The sequence below is a fragment of the Zalophus californianus genome, chromosome 3 (genome assembly GCF_009762305.2).
Source record: "Zalophus californianus isolate mZalCal1 chromosome 3, mZalCal1.pri.v2, whole genome shotgun sequence".
Taxonomy (NCBI): Eukaryota; Metazoa; Chordata; class Mammalia; order Carnivora; family Otariidae; genus Zalophus; species Zalophus californianus.
Window position 1 is genome coordinate 66,650,551 of NC_045597.1, and position 17,370 is coordinate 66,667,920.

The 17,370-nt window shown below is 40.1% G+C and overlaps 2 protein-coding genes across 15 annotated transcripts in view; one reads left to right on the forward strand and one right to left on the reverse strand.

Annotated features, from left to right (window-relative positions):
• The window catches only part of NBEA (neurobeachin), a 680,715-nt gene that overhangs the window by 188,407 nt on the left and 474,938 nt on the right, over positions 1-17,370 (reverse strand). For all 14 annotated transcript variants that reach the window (XM_027588285.2, XM_027588293.2, XM_027588287.2 and 11 more), the window contains one exon: positions 9,665-9,801. In XM_027588285.2, the coding sequence (XP_027444086.1) occupies positions 9,665-9,801 (137 nt within the window). The remainder of the gene's footprint in view (positions 1-9,664; positions 9,802-17,370) is intronic.
• On the forward strand, positions 5,550-7,968 carry MAB21L1 (mab-21 like 1). Its single transcript, XM_027588298.1, has one exon. It carries the CDS (start codon positions 6,005-6,007, stop codon positions 7,082-7,084), a length of 1,080 nt encoding a protein of 359 aa, XP_027444099.1. The 5' UTR covers positions 5,550-6,004; the 3' UTR covers positions 7,085-7,968.

The following is a 17,370-nucleotide window of genomic DNA, read 5'->3' on the forward strand; positions in this document are numbered from 1 at the left end:
AATTATTCTCTTAAATTATTACTCCAGTTGCTGATCATTAAAAAAAAATAAATCCTAGTTTAGAGGAATTGATTTGTTTATTAAAAAGTAAGCTCCAAAACTGTAAATTAGATATAGAAAAGGTTATTTTAGACAAGCAGTTACTGAAGGCTGATTATCTACATACCATACTCTAGTCTCAAGGTCACGTTGAATATTTTCCGCGGCTTAATCACATACAGTATGGGACAGTAATGAGAGTTATGCAGTCCTGGGTGACCCACTACAGATGTACAGATTAAGACACTAATCGCATCTGATTCCATTGTTTTCTCTAAGTGCAATAAAACTCTAATGCGCTAAGAGTACTAAGGCTGTGGTCACATACACAAATGTCTATAAATCCGCATGAATTGTGGGTTGAGGAATACCTAGTTTTCATATATTCATAAAGAAAAGAACCGCGTGAGCCCATTTATCTCGTCAGAATATTTCTATAATAACCAAATGAAAAATAGAGGCTGAAATCGAACAAAACGATTTTGAATTTTCTACATCATAAAGATGACAGTGACTTTCTGAAGGATCTATGAGGACCTGGAATATTGGAGTCAACACTTCCTCCGTAATAATAAATAAATGACTAGCCCCAATATCCTTAAATTTTTGGAAAGAGTTAGAGATCACAGTCTATTTTGAGCATTAAGAAAATCTTTTGGTTAATAACCTTCCCCCCAAATTTTTCCGTTTACGCATGCAACTTAAAATATCCTACACCTCTATGTAAATATTCAAATGAAGTGGGGAAAGTGAGAGGATTACCTAAGTCATCTTTCAATTTCTTCTTCTACCAAAAGAAACGTTTTGGTCAGAATTACCCAGAATCACTACAAATGTGCATATCCAGCAGTGGTCATAATTCTGGTAAGTTACACTTTTATTGCCCATCTTTAATCTCAAAGTTACTTTCTGTCCAACATTTATTAGCACCAATAACAAATTTACTAAGCAACACTGTAGGGAAAAAAGTGGTCCCCACAACAAATGCTGACTATAGGATGGGTAGGTACCAGGGGGATGAGCAAAACTAAGGCCACAGCCCTGATCATTGAAGTGGAGAATTAAGGAAATAATTTTTTGAAGAACTTCAATTATCAGGATGCTCTAGTTGAAACAACAGAACAGGGTCTAAATTGTGTCAACAGTGACCTCAATTCTCTGCTTTACTTTGTCATAAACCTGATATTAAAATATGAAATAATTGTTTTAAGGAATCATTGAAACTTTTGAAGCTCTCAAGTTATTTTGTTTCAAGTGTTCTTATACAAGGAGTCACAACAGGAAGAAAGGTAGAGATGCCATCAAATTAAATTACCAGAGAAACTCCCTCTATTTTACTTTATTTAATGTGACACATAAAGAAAACCCTGCACAAATATCTGTCTTTAATTTCTCTAGTGTAAAAAAAGAAATATATTGTGTCTGGCAGAATGAAGCAGATGAAATAGCCTGGGTGCATTTAAAAAAACGAAGTGGGGGGAGGTAGAAATCAGATGCGTACAATGAGCCTTCAAAGCCACTCCAGCAGTAGGGATAAATAATTTAATAAACTCAACTTCATATTCTTTTTATCTCCCCAGTGTAATAAGCACATATTAAAAAAATAAAACTTTAAGTTCATGAATACTTGTGAATAGAATAGCAGACAGCCAGGAAATATGAAAAAACACAAAACAATATCTATGTGAGCATTTAACATGTATATGCATATTCCCTAACAGATACATTTTTCCAGATGAAAGGTCACAATGACTTAAATTTATGAACATGTAATTCAAATTTAAATTAGTTTTTTAAAAAAAACAAAGAAACCTTGCATTCCTACATTTCTCAACATAATAGTTTTTCTTTAAACCTAATAAGGTGACTATTTATGCATTACTTTATGTATCCCATATAAAGTAAGTAGGTTTACAGAAGGGGGCTAAATTACTTAGACAATACTTCGGGAAAAAAAAATATTTTGCCATTATTATTTTGAATGTCTTGAAATGTTAAGGATCACAATATTTGTTTTATATTCATTAATACTACTAACATTTACGATAATGGTGTGTTTGTGACTTTTTGGGATTCTTTTCGTAAATGGTGCATTTTAAATCAAGGCTGCCTAGTAACCTAAGTAAATGAAATGAAAAAGTCAAGTCAGTTAGACCTTAAAATCCCAAATATCATTCAAATGTAAGCATCTCAAACTATCATTAAATCATGAAATTTTTGGCTTTTTTTCTTCAATTAGGTCAGTTTTCTTCAATTATCATTCTATTATTAGCTCATGTCAAAGATGCCTGCACAGCATACCACTGAAAACAATTAAGCATTTATATCCTAAAGCATGGGACATACACAAGCTTTTATTCTAGTACTAAGATTATATTTATAGTAAAAAAATAATATAAGACTGGGATCATTAGAGTTGTTTTATAACTTCTCACATAAGTAAATAAATTGATTTTAAGCTATCTCCAGGTTAGTACATTATCATTTGAAATAACCAGTTCAATAGGTCAAAGGGTGTTTCAAAAAATTGTTATAAGTTACTCCCACAAAACTATCTCCAAAGCCTAGATTAAAAGTGGCCGAGTTACATAAAAATATACTATATATTTTAAATTCCTCTCTATAGGTCATTTCAATAAAAAAAATAAGGGATAGAAAAACATAGTCCTCGCATAGTTTAATTTTCCTTCAACAATGAGAGGTGTCTAAGATCACTGAAAGGATTCAGCTACAGAAGGCAATTCATTTCAGGTGTTCAGTGTAATAGAAAATCACTGTGTTGCAGCAACAAGCAGTACTTGCACTAGAGTATTATTCTAGGGTGCCCAGTTCACCTACAGTGATAACAGCGGGTGGGTGAGTCCTGTGTTATGCAAATCACTGTCAGCTCCCAATGTGAAGGGTGCTGGAGGAAGCAGCTCCGAAAACACAGTCCCGGCGTCCTTGAAACAGAATGACTTCACTTCCCTGCAACATTGTAGGACTAACGAGTTTCTTGGTCCTTTTCTCACCATCCATTTTGCTTCTGCAAAGTGCAAACCGTTAGTGAAAAGGCCCCGGTTACACCAATTAGTTTGCACAAAGTGCTTCGGTGTTTAGCTTCGCTTTAACCCAATTAAGCCGCACAGTGAGCCCCGAAGATGCGCCACCTGCGCGCCTGGCTCCAGCGAGGCCGGCCCGGCGCCCCTCGCGTTAGACTCAGCCCGACCGCCGCCCCACGGTGCCCCCCGAACGGCTCCGGGGCCTCCGCGTCCCAGGCTGCACGTCCTCGGCAACTGGGGACACTTGCAGGTGGCCCAAGAAATCGAGTGAGGAGGTCCTGGCCGAGCAACTCTGCTCTGAACCCCGGGGAGAGCGCGCTGGGCACAGGGGCCCGCGGCCCACGATGAGAAAGCGCGGGGCTCGGCTGCGACCTCATGTGGGCCCGGGTGGCCGTCGGGGCTGAGGGGTGCGCGCGCAGGGGCCGTGGCCTGGAGCAGATGTGGAGAACCCGAGGACACCAGGTAAGGTTTAAAATAACGGGCACACGGGGGTAGGAGGGGAAACCCATGGGACAGAGAGGGGAAAGAAAGATGGCTCGGGAGTGCGGGGCAGCGAGAGAGAGGGGACCTGCGCTGAGTGAGGGCCAGACGTGGCTTTTCCCCCCAGAGACCAAGGCACATCTTCCCCTTCTTGGCGGAGGGTTCTCTGGTTCTGATTTGCCTCCTCTTCTTCTTCCAACTGCCAAAAGGTAGCAGTGCATTCACCCGCAAAGCCTGCAAAGTGGGGAGGGGCTGTTCCCAATCCCTGCTCCTAAGGGAATGGAAGGTTCCTGGGGAATAGAGTAGATGGATGCCATGAGCCCCAAATCTACTGTACTGTTTTAAGCTAAATCGGAATCTATCACTCTTGGATAAGGAAAAAATAAATAATAGATGGCTTTGTGATGCTTGTACCTGTGCAAAAATAAATAAATAAATAAGCAAGCAAAAGCTGGAGTAAAAAGTGGGAGCCCCGAACAAGATCTTGTTGAAAGCAGCTCTGAAAGAAAGTGCCTACAGACCTGTTACCAGGAGTTATAGGATTTTGCTGGAAATATTGTTAATTTTAAAGAGATGGCATCTAAATTAAAGGTAAGGCATTAAAAAATCTGCCTAGGTTTTAAAACCACTACACTACATAATTCCTAAGTGGTATTTCTTTCCTTTCCTGTATATTAAAGACACAACTGGTATCACCAGGAAAAAAAAGAACCCAAACCAAAAACATGCTCTACATAAATCCATTTCCCCCTCCTGTTTCAAGGTTCCAAAATGCAGAAATGTTGATTTCTTTCAAAGTTTTCCAAAATGATATTTAAATTTAAAAACCCTGGATGACTGCAAATTAGTTTTCTTTAAAATCTTACCCGATTTTTCCCTCAACCAAATCACATGAAATCATACAACAATTAGAAGTCTACCCTCAGGTCACCACTAAGGACACATAAGAGAGGAGGTATAATTATACATCAATAAGCAAGCGAGAAACCCTAAACCTGAATATTTTCAGAACCGTTACCTGCCAGTAGGTCTCATCTCTATGATCTTTCCTTAATTTCACATATTAAAATACAGCTCACTATGAACTCACATTGCAATAATCTCTCAATCACAGAGATAAGTTATTTTTAAAACATTTCTACCAGTGCGTACAAAACTTGCAGTCCTCATTATGTTGGGCAACTCTATCAAAGTACAAAGAGGGCTGCAGTTGGGGAGAGGGGGAGTAATACTAAACATTTTTTAAACACCCTAACTTAAACTGGGGTAGACAGCATCTAACAAAGCAATAATTTTCAGATTCCTTTCAACAACTGCAAATGAGGGGGGAAAAACAGAGATAAAACACTGCATAATGTAAAACAAAACAAAAACAAAAACAAAAAACCCCAACCAAAAACCCATTCTAACATACCGGAACATCCCCAAATTACACAGGCATCAGTAGTCCATCTAAAGCCAACCTGCATATACATGAAAGAGCAAACTCTCAACCTGCATTTAAAAAGACCGCAAGGATTAACAGACATTAATTATCTTACTCTAAATGCAAGTTACTGACTTTTGTTTTAGAAGACCCCATCTAGTTCACTAATTGATGGATGACCATTAATACACCTGTATTTGCATTTCCGCGGTAAAAAGACAAGCAGGGTTTTCAACACAGAAGAGAACCACTTTGCCAAGTCTTTTCAAAACGTCAATATGCTTCAATTAATACCAAAGCTGAGAGATTCCTCTTGATTTCCAAAACTGTCTAGGTGGCCTGGGTGGTTTTCTGCCGGCAGCAGCCTCCTACCTTTAGTTTGTGTGCCTATATCCACGAGGGGGGATTAATTAGCCGGGTTGGAGCTGAAGGAGGCTGTCGTGACGAGCCCAGTGGCGATTGGCCGCCAGCCTGCCTGGCCCTGCCTTTATAATTTCCACACGAGTGCATCTGGGCTCTTAGACAAACCAACAGCAGCTTCTTCTGACATATACACACGCACACTCACCCCCGACACACTCAGCACACTTTTCCTCCATCTGATTAACAGTCCAGCACACACAATGATTACGGGAAAGCGTAAATAAATACGGAAAGGGTTGATTATTTTGACTACTGGAAGAGCTTTGCTGGGTCTCAGCGCAACTTTTGTTTTCATTACTGAGAAGGTGATCTCTCCATGCGTTTCTCTCACACAAGGATTCTTTAAAAGAGGAAGAAAGACCGAGAGAGGGGGGAGAACAATCTTTCACTTTAAGACCATCTGGGCTCAAAGATAAAAGGAAGGGGAAAGCAGCGGCTAGGACTCCACCGGGGCAACACATCGGAGAGCGTTCTGATATATTTCTGAGCGCGGCGGCCCGTTTCTCCACCGAAGTTGGCTCCAGCTCTAGCAGCCGCATTGGATCCCACAGCCTACTGCGAGACTCCGGTGTACAATCCGGATCTCTGCCCCAACATGATCGCGGCCCAGGCCAAGCTGGTATACCATCTGAATAAGTACTACAATGAGAAATGCCAAGCCAGGAAAGCTGCCATTGCGAAAACTATCCGGGAAGTCTGCAAAGTAGTTTCCGACGTACTTAAAGAAGTGGAAGTGCAAGAGCCCCGGTTCATCAGCTCTCTCAACGAGATGGACAATCGCTACGAGGGCCTCGAGGTCATCTCCCCCACCGAATTTGAAGTGGTGCTTTACCTTAACCAAATGGGGGTGTTCAACTTTGTGGACGACGGCTCGCTGCCCGGCTGCGCGGTGCTGAAGTTGAGCGACGGGCGCAAGAGGAGCATGTCCCTCTGGGTGGAATTCATTACCGCCTCCGGCTACCTCTCGGCGCGCAAAATCCGGTCCAGGTTTCAGACTCTGGTGGCTCAAGCCGTAGACAAATGTAGCTACAGGGATGTAGTTAAGATGGTGGCAGATACCAGCGAAGTGAAACTGAGAATCCGAGATAGGTACGTGGTGCAGATCACCCCGGCTTTTAAATGTACCGGGATCTGGCCAAGGAGTGCTGCCCACTGGCCACTTCCGCACATCCCCTGGCCAGGACCCAACCGGGTGGCGGAGGTCAAAGCGGAAGGGTTCAATCTCTTGTCCAAGGAGTGCCACTCCCTGGCCGGCAAACAGAGCTCGGCGGAGAGCGACGCCTGGGTGCTGCAGTTTGCGGAAGCAGAGAACAGACTGCAGATGGGGGGCTGCAGAAAGAAATGCCTCTCTATCCTCAAAACCTTACGGGATCGTCACCTTGAACTGCCAGGCCAGCCCCTGAACAATTACCACATGAAGACTTTGGTTTCCTACGAGTGTGAAAAGCATCCCCGGGAGTCGGACTGGGATGAGTCTTGCCTGGGTGATCGGCTTAACGGGATTTTGCTGCAACTTATCTCCTGCCTGCAGTGCCGGCGGTGTCCTCACTACTTCCTACCGAACTTAGATCTGTTTCAAGGCAAACCTCACTCGGCTCTGGAGAACGCTGCCAAACAAACGTGGCGGCTGGCAAGAGAGATCCTGACCAACCCAAAAAGTTTGGAAAAACTTTAGAGGACAATTTCAACAAGAGCCGAAATGTGATTACTCTTCTCAAAGACCTGATTCAGTGCAAAATTCCTGTTGGATTCCTAATATTCCACTTGTCAGTGCAAACAATCTCTTCCTTAAAAAGGAGTAACAATACAATGTTTAGGCATCATCTCACCCACCCCTCCAAGGGGAGAAAAAGAAGTAGGGAAAGCGGATGGAGAAAAACCCAAACCCACAAGTATTAGAAGACTTCTTTACAAAGGATTTCCTATCTCCCTTGAAAAGTACACAGTAACACCCGGAAAACAACCCGGCTGTAATGCAAGACCACAGTGAACACTCTGCCTAACTATCAAAGGATTATAGCAATCCTGGTGATTTAGGTGCATCTGTCTGTGAGTAAACACGATTTGGATATGCCATCTGAAGGAAAGTGTAATGTATATTTTGATTTGTAACAAATATTGTGATCTCACATTGTCTTTGAAAGTGTGGATGTTGGTGTTTTGTGATTTGGTGAACAGAAGTTACATTGCCGTTTTGGAGACTTCCAGACAGTTTCCACTAACAAAGATACCATTTAAAGGTAGATTTCCTCCTGGTACTTTTATCTGTCTTTGAAAGTGTCTGAACTTTAAAAAGTTTACATTTTGTTTCAAATATAATGCTTATTCTATTTCTAACATTCCATAAATATACTTGAAATGTTATTTAAATATATTCAAAGAAATTTGAATTCAGCTTATATAATAACGCTTGAATATCTGAATTATATATTTGAAAAATGCACTTGAAATACACTGGATAACTACTTTTGTGATTTAGATTTTAATTTCTGTTGCTGGTTTTTATTTAATTAGAAGCTAATAAATGAAGTAAAATAAAAGTTGTTGTGTCTCACTTTAAATTGTTTTTCTATCAAAAGATGTAATGCTCCATTTTGAAAACTGAACCCACTCGAGTATTTTAAACATTTTGAGGAGTATGCTAATGAAATAATTAAAATTAAACCTTAATATCCTGAAGAAAACTCTTTGTACAGCTACAGAAGATAATGATTTACTTATAAGACTATTTCTTTCTACAACGGACACATTTAAATCTACCCTGGAAAGCTTGCTCTGGATTAGTACTTCTGTAGCATTTTCGATAATATAAGGAAAAAATATGTCATGGCGGTACAGACTGCTGAGTTAAAAATTAGACTAACTCAGAAAAAGTGAACTTAAAGTCATAATGAAATTTCAAAATTTGTATAACTATGCTAATCAAATAAAGATTATTTCTGACCATTTTATGTCAAATCCTATGTTATGCAGAAAAAGTGTTCCATTAGCTGAATAAGTTCATCAGAAATCTAAAATTGCTTTTGACTTCACAGGGCAAGCTAATGATAAAAGCGTAAAGACAAACTTTCAATTATTTAAAAATCAAATACACTACATTCAAACTCATTTTCAACGTTCCATCCTTTGGGAGCTGGTAGTGCAAGAAGTCCTATGACTGTCCTTCCAAGTATTTTAATTGTCAACAAGTGCTGAGAGCGCTAATCACCTGCAGGCCTTAAGGTAGGTAGTTAATTCAGGCAGGGATGGATTTTAGAATTTCAGTTCCTCTTCTACAAATAGCGTTTTATAATAGTTTATGTAAAAATGACATAAATAATAAAGTTCTGGATCTATGGGCACGCTTGTCTTTGATGATTTTAGAATAATTTCTTCTGATAAATACTGCAAAGGAAAATCTTTGTAAACTGATGCTTGAATATCTAACATGACCCTTGAATTCTTAACCTCAGAAAAAATGTTTACAAACCGCACAGTAACATAAAAGTTAAAACAACAAGCAAATTGGTTTCAATAGAAAGTGCAGAGGTGTAGAGCTGTCCTAATATCAGGTTTTAAAATCTACACGGTAAGATATAATAAACAAATAAATATTTATGTATTTCAAATTGTCCAAATAGGTGTTTTTCTGGCATTACACCCACAGAAGAACACAAATTTTAAAGATCTGATTGCTAGTATATACTACCTATATACGCTTTAAATCAACGCTTCTCAGAGAATCAGTTTCTCTTACTCTTAAATTCACATGTAAAACTCATTCTTATTTCAGGAGATGAAAAATGGATGTAATAATGGAGATGAATTTCTATCTAAATGCTCTCCCCTCCCCCCCCCCCCAGTTTCCTTACAACCTTTCAATGAATAATAACTCACATTGCAATTTACACTTTTGGAAATTAAAAGTCATCTTAAGATATTTCAGAAGACCCCTCCTGGTCTTCCCAGAGAGCCTGGGATACTGTACCCCCGAGACTTTGGAACAATTGGCTTACCTACAAAATTTACCCAAGTGCACACAAAGGCACTCATGGACAGACTGTCATGTGCATGCTCTGGTAACACAGGATTTGAAACCATTAATATCTTCTTCAATCCCATAAAAAAGAGCATGTGTTATTTCATTCATTTTATTTCCTATGACAAAAATGGAAATGTGCTCCCCCTCCCCCACTGTCATTTAAAACCAAGCAAAACTGAAAACCACTTCCTGCCACAAAGCCACTAGTACTGTATACGAATCACTCTAACTCACTTTCGTGTCGATCTTCTTGAAGGCAGGATCATCCTCATCTACCTCGAAGTAGATTTCTGTCGTGGTGATGGAGAGAGTCCCCTTGGCCACCACCACAGGAGCGATGAGCTGGGCTGGGGTACTGAGAACCACTGGGCCTGAAAGACAAGGGCACCGGAGTCAGGCTCAGTCCCTGTGGCCCTCTCCCGCTCCCTCCCAAAGGGTGCGGCAGGTCTTTATTTTTAAGATGCGCTAAGAAAATGGTGCCTGGGTAACGCGGCCAGCATCTTTCATGTGAGATAAGGTCTGCTTAGCTCTTGCACATTATCTTATATAGAGATAAATAATTCCATAAAACCCCAAGAGGTCAGGATGCCGAACAAGTGACCCTTAGCAAGCGAGTTAGTAACCTCCGCCTAGAAATCCTACAAATGCTCCCGATTCTCCATGGAGCACGGCCGGCTTTCCGAGAGAGACCGTAGGCAGTCAGCACTGCCCCCAAAGACCAGCCATCGTGGTAAAGCCGTTCCACTCGGCAGCGGCGTTCCCCAAGGATGGGCGGGAGGATGTGAAGGGGTATAGGATCTAAATATATAAATTCCACTGTACTAACGGGTTCGCATCTTGCAGGAAGATTAATACCGGCGTCCTAAGGCGCGCCACATCCACACACACGCACACAAGGATATTAAGTGCATTTCTTCTGTAGAAAAGAACAAAAATCGTAACAGTGATCTTCTCACCGACAATCAGTCAAAAGGGATGAAATTGTAAGACGCTTGAACAAGAAGATTCTCAGAAAAGCGTCTGAAAAGTACTATCTCTCAACTTTAGAAACTAGAGAAACTAATCTTCAGTAAAAGAGTTTAGAAAGTGTGCCTACTAAGGTGCTTACTTGGAATTCCCTCAATCTGAGTAAATGTTGAAAATTACGTATTAGAATATAAATTCAAGGAGGATGACTTAAACGCCCCTTTAAGACATTCTTTGCTATCCTGTACTTAAAATACAGACAAGGAAATCAGAACTCATTTTCTCTTTCTTTTTCTCTTTTTCTATCTTCCTTCCTTTCTCCACCCCCCCCCCTTTTTTGTAGCAAGGGCGCATTATGTTCCCTTTCATCCTCCCCCCCGCCCTGAAATGCATATAGTTAAATGAGTCACAATAACAGTAGGATAAAGGCAATAAAAAACCAGGTCCCTTGCAACCGCTCAGGCTCGGCCCCTCCGCGGCAGCTCCTTGCCGTGAGACCGGCTGGTACCGCCACCGCCAAGGCCACTGTTAGCAGGCCCGACCCGGCCAGGCGCGGGGACTGCAGAGAAGTTCACGTTTTCAGGGAGTAGCCCACACCAAATCCGCGACCGTCCTGCACAAAGCCGGGCCGTTTCTGCTGCGGGAGGCACACTGAGGAATCGGCCGGCTTCTGTCGCGCTGAATGGGGTGGATAGGAAGCAAACTGTGTCAGTGTCAGCCTTCACCCCCGATCGTGACCGCCTGGCTCAGACCAACGCCAAGCCCCTTCTTTTAGTTTACGGCTCTCTGTCCCCCAGGAGCCCGCACTGGGGGGCCCGGGCCCTGGGCGCGCGGACTCCCGGCCTGGGTTTCCGCCGCGGAGCCGAGCGGAGTCGGGGTCCATCTCCGCTACACAAGGTTTTTCTTTCCAAAGGGCGAGGCGGTCGATCTGAAGCGCCACTTTAAAGGCTCATCAATCTTAATCTAGGTTGCTCAAGTAATTATGCCCGAATCTCTTGTACGATTACAAGTGGATTTGGGTTTCTATTCCCCAGGCCCTCCTTTGTGTTTATTGGAGGGTCTGTGCGCGCGCTCCGCGGCGCCTCCTGCCTCCCGCGCCCTCCTCGGAATCCCCCAACGCTCGGGCCGGTTCGAACCGCTCCCTTAACCCTTCAGCCACCAGGACGCTCCTTTGGATGCCACTTTTCACATTTCCTTATGGAGAAATCCAAAATCCAAATTACTCTTGACTGGAGCGAGGTGAGAAAGAAGGTACTGTGACATCGAAAACAGTGTCTTCTTATACGTCGTTGGGCCTTGCTAAAACCTCAGGAAAGTCGTCATTCTATACACAGGCCGCTAGTGATTTCTGGTTTAACAGAGGTTTCTGGCATTTGGAGGCGTAGAATGGTCACAAACATTTAAAATGGCGAACTATTCCTTTCTCTTAAAAAGTAATTTAACATATCCAATTAAGTTGGGGTGACATGAAAAAGAATCACTAAACACATTATCAAAACCATACACTCTGATTTACTGAAATATATTATGACTTTTTAAGGACACATTTCCGTGAACTTTTAACGGGGAACACATTCTCTCTACTTAATTCTCTGCCTTTCTGAAAGGAGACTGTGCTTCTGATTGCTTTTACTCCAATCTCATTCTACTGAATTGAGATTTTCTGGGGGTTTATAAAAGGACTTTGAACTGGTCCTTCTTTAAGAAAGAAGCATCATGAAATATTCAACCTTCATAGTGTGTCATTTTTACCCCTGTCCTTTGGAAATCTCCAATTACAACTTCCAATTCCATAGCATGTTTAAGGAGCACTGCGTCTTTTTGTTGTAGCCTTCAGGGAGCAAACCAGCTGCAGAGAGAATACAGAGTTAAACCCACTACAGCAATAGAGAGAGCGGATTATGTTTTAATCCCTTTTGGGGGAGTCTCTGGATTTTAGGGATCTGAGATTAAAATGTTTACATAAGGCACCATCACAAACCAGCAGATCTTCCATGGAAAGCCTGGGATCTCTGTCCAAATAAAAATAGGTTAAAAAGGGCAGCATCTCTGGATGCCAGAGAGATGGCGAGGTAGCAGATTCTGTCCTAGAAGGTAACTGGGTACAAATTTAACCTCCTAACTTTGCTTGGTGTAGTGAGTGCAGGACTGAATGTAGATATATCCATTCCAATCACTACTAGAGCAATAAAAGGATACGTTATAATCATGTTCTCAAGCACACACTGAAGTAAAGTGATGGCCATTAAAGGGCAGTTAAACAAATGGATGGGACCAAACTTCCTCCCCTGTACTGATGCATACAATGCAGTTGTTTAAAATTCCACCATGTAAAGTGGTAACTAAAGGAACAATAAGTGTTATTTACTTCTAGCACTGGCAACATAATGTTTAAGAAATATTGACCCATTACTATTTTTGAAAGGATAGGGATATTACTTGACATTAATTTAAATGCTAATTTAAAATCTGAACTAGAACAAAGATCACCCAAGCATAAGGAGAAGAATCTTCAAATGAATGAACTTCTCTTTAGAGCCACCGCATCTTTAATCAGTTGAGATGGTAAACCTAGAGTCGAAAGTACATGTTTTATATTTAAAAAGGGAACTATTCATCAAATATATTTTAAAAGTAGAATGTAGAAAAATACTTGTGGATTTGGAGGATTCTACTGAAAACAAAATTCCAAGCCTGGAGATCTCACTAATACATCAACTCTTTAATAGAGCTTTATAGTTTACTAGGTTCTTTTATGTGATTTTTACTTAATCACTAGTTCACTATTCACAGTTTTGGGGGCTATGGATGTGTCAATACTTTCCTGTCAAAGATCACCAGGAACACATCTGTAGTTGAAAAGGTTGGGTTTACCACTCATCGCAGTGAGGGAGACACAGGCAACTTAGTAAGGGTGTCAAGAAGGACTTTTGTAGGATCGAAGCTTTGGTGAAGTGATTCTGGGAAGGGTTCAAGGAGCATGGCTTTGCTCTGGATTGGGCTCTGTCAGGAAGCAGGGATAATTCTGCGATTATGGGTCTTAATAAATCTCATTTAGAGGGAGGGAGGACCCGATCTAGGCTAATGCTCTAGTTAGCAGAGAAGCGGTCATGCTCATATTAAACAGGGCATGGGGGGGATGTTTAGTATTCAGGTGGTCTGCAGAGTGACCTTGCTTTTGTCTTTGCTTCCACTAAATTATAAAGTTGTTTTTTGCCTCACATCATCATCACGAGACCTTGTCTGATCCTGGTGTTCTGGGAGGTTGTTTATGATTAACAGGAGAACACCAAAGCCTAGCTGTGAGCTCCAGGCGAGCTTCCTTATAAGGGTCAAGCTAGTTTCCAGAGGTCAAGGACTGCTTTTCTTTTTCTCACATACAGAAATTAGTCATTTTTTTAGGGGTGTCAATAACATTCTAGGTATTAACAGACAATTATGGCAATTACACTTTCAAACAAGGCTAGGATTTCTATGAATTTCAATATAAAGTATAACAAAGAGTATATAGGGACAAAGAGTTGAAGTTTAATTAAAATTGGCATCATTACAATTATTTGATGAATTTCAATTGGCCAAAACTATATTTAGTGTACATGAAGTTACAGTGTATTTTAGAATCACTTGAATACTTTCTAAACTTAGGTTAATATTAATAAAAGTTTTATTAACTATATAGATTTTCTCTGACCTCAATTACTTCGACACCACATGCTCAATTTGCTTTAGGAACACTTAAAAGACAATTATTGGGGAATAATAAACATTGACTAATCTTTATAAATTATTAAGCTTAAAATCCTGACATTATTTAATCTGAAATCCTTTGTGTTTAGTGCAAAAGTATATCATTCAAAAAATGTTTAAACAAAAATATAATGAAGAAATAATTCTTACAATTATTTCTATACTGTGATACAATTTATAGGAAAATTACTCCTAGCATGAGTGACTGAACATATGTAAAGCATCTACGTGCATTGCACTACTATCATTTTTAAGTATGGCAATATAATTTAAAGGAAACATTTCTCGGGGCGCCTGGGTGGCTCAGGTGGTTAAGCGTCTGTCTGCCTTTGGCTCAGGTCAGGACCCCAGGGTCCTGGGATCGAGTCCTGCATCCTGCTTCCCCTTCTCCCTTTGACCCTCTCCCCGGCTTGTACTCTTGCTTCTGCTCTCTCTCTCAAATGAATAAAAAATCTTAAAAATAAAGAAAATATTTCCCCCATAGAATTAAAAGAATAACACGCTTTAATCTCAAAACAACTTAAAAAGAAACCAATGAAGAATATGAAAAAGTTGGAACTTTGTTTTGAAAGTCTAGGAAAGCTTTAGGCACAAAGAAAATGGAGGTGTTTGTGTGTGCCTGGGGGAGAGGGAGTTGGGAGAAATGCTGCAGAAGATCTGAGATTTCTGTCATCCAGGATAGTTCCCTGGATTTCAGGCATTTGAAATGCCCCAAGAAAAAAGAAAGTATAGTAACAAAATTTCTAGACAATGACTCTTTTCTTTATGTACAGAGAATAGTGATAGTGGACCAAATATACTACCAGAATAATAGTCCTTTGAGGTTTTCAAAAACTTCTTGCATGAAAGTAGTTTATGCTTGAGTTTATATTATGTTTATGCTTGAGTCAAAAAACTAATAGAACAACAAATAGAATACGTAGCTCAAGAATTATGAATTTAACTTCCAGCATTATTCCCTCCCTCCCTAACACACACACACACACACACACACACACACACACTATCCATTACAAACCCCAATTTTTTAATAGATTTTTATTTACTTATTTGTCAGAGAGAGAGAGAGAGAGAGAGAGAGAGAGAGTGCTTGCGTGTACACAAGCAGGGGGAGCTGCAGGCAGAGGGAGAAGCAGGCTCCCCGCTGAGCAGGGAGCCCGATGCAGGGCTGGATCCCAGGACCCTGGGATCATGACCTGAGCTGAAGGCAGACACCTAACCAACTGAGCCACCCAAGCGTCCCTACAAACCCAAATTTTATACAAACTCACTGTGCCCAAGAAGTGGCTTCTTTATGCTCTTTGTTGACTTCTTAAACATAATCTATCTTTAGATTGAGATGGACAATAACCAATCATCTCCATAGCGCACTGGTTTCCTTAGATTATTACTTACAAAATGAGACAAGTGTTTAAGAACCACATCAATGTTTTCAGATCTGAGTAAACCTACCTCTGGGTAAAACTCAACATAGTCTGAAACAGAAACAGAAGAGTGGAACTTTCTATATAAGAGCAATCGAAGACTGCATTTTAACAAAATATCTGTTCATCATGGTAGAACACTTATTTTTGCACTAATATTATCTAACATCTCATCTTATTTAATGTGTTTATAATAAATAATTTTTAAAACTACCAAGACATAATCTGATAGGCTCTAATTTTAACTTAACATTTAGGTTTTCCAATTTATTTGTAGAACAGATAATCTTATGTTAAATATAAATCAACAAACCTAGTGCATTTTCTACAAAGGTAATGGATGATTTTATAGGGAAAAAACTTATAAAGCATATATAGTCTAAGTAAAATATAACTGAGATTTTTAGCACAAAAATACCCTCAAAACAGTGATAGTTTTAATGTCCATTGTGATAATTTGTTCTGCCTTTTGATTCAATAGGTGTTCCAGATGAGATTTGTGTTTCTAGTTATATCACATTTAGTTCAACATATGGAATACATTTTTCACTTTTTGGAAGGGTAGTGACTCTTTTATGGCACTAGGATATCATTTAATGATTGAGAAGAGTAAATTCCTACTAGACTAGATGATTGAATAAACCAGAGGAGATGATTTAAATCTATTGGACTAGGAAGTACTCTCTGTATCCCTTGGTTGGAGTAAGTGCCTTACCTTCATGTTCCCAGTTTCCTGGGGTGCGTCTTTACTGCAGCCTTATAATATATTAAATATATGTGTTTAGAAGTCTCTTTCTCTCATTTGGCATAAGTTACTTACAGAAAGGGGCATTATCTTCTTATCTAACACAGTATCTGTCACATAGTATGCAATCTGGTTTTATGGAATTGCAAATAGAAAATGATATACACCAATTTCACATTTGTATGTTATAGCAAAAAGGCCACTTACATTAACAGATCACATCCTTTCTATTTTTCTGGAATTGATTTCAAATTGTTCTTTAAAAATATGAAAGACACTGCATTTTGGAGAAAACATAAATAAAAGATGCTGCAAACCAACAAGAGTTATAATGTAATTGGTCTGTCTAGCTAGGTCCCATGCATACCATTATTTTTTTATTTTTATTTTTTTAAAGATTTTATTTATTTATTTGGGAGAGAAAGAATGAGAGAGAGAGAGCACATGAGAGGGGGGAGGGTCAGAGGGAGAAGCAGACTGGGAGCCCGATGCAGGACTCGATCCGGGGACTCCAGGATCATGACCTGAGCCGAAGGCAGTCGCTTAACCAACTGAGCCACCCAGGCACCCTGTTATTTTTTTGAATGGCATAATTTTATAACTGCCATATCTTTCCTACTAAGTTGTTCCCTCCTTGTGAATTAAATGCTTAGAGAGACATATTTAACTCAGCATTCATTCATTTATGTAATCAACAAAAATTATTCAGTTTTTGGTACTAAAAGAGCATATAGTAAAGTATAAGACATGAATTTTACTCAAGAGCTTGTAGTACATAGTAAAGATAAGAAATACATAGGAATGATTAGGACATAAGGGAGGAAAGTTAGCTAAGGATTGTTAAAGCACTTTACAGGAATTGATCTCCCTTTTTCCTCATAACAACAGTCCTACGAGAGAGATACTGCTATTGTGTCCATTTTACAGATAGAAAATGAGACTAAGTGGTGAAGTAATTTAGGGAAGGTCATACAACTAGTAAATGGTAGAGACAAGATTCAGACCTGGTTGTCTGACTTCAAAGTCAGGGTATTTAACTGTTATGTGTACTGCCTCCC

What these genes read in the sequence shown, in the direction of transcription:
- MAB21L1 (XM_027588298.1), top strand. Translation starts at nt 6,005, where the DNA reads ATGATCGCGGCCCAGGCCAAGCTGGTATACCATCTGAATAAGTACTAC.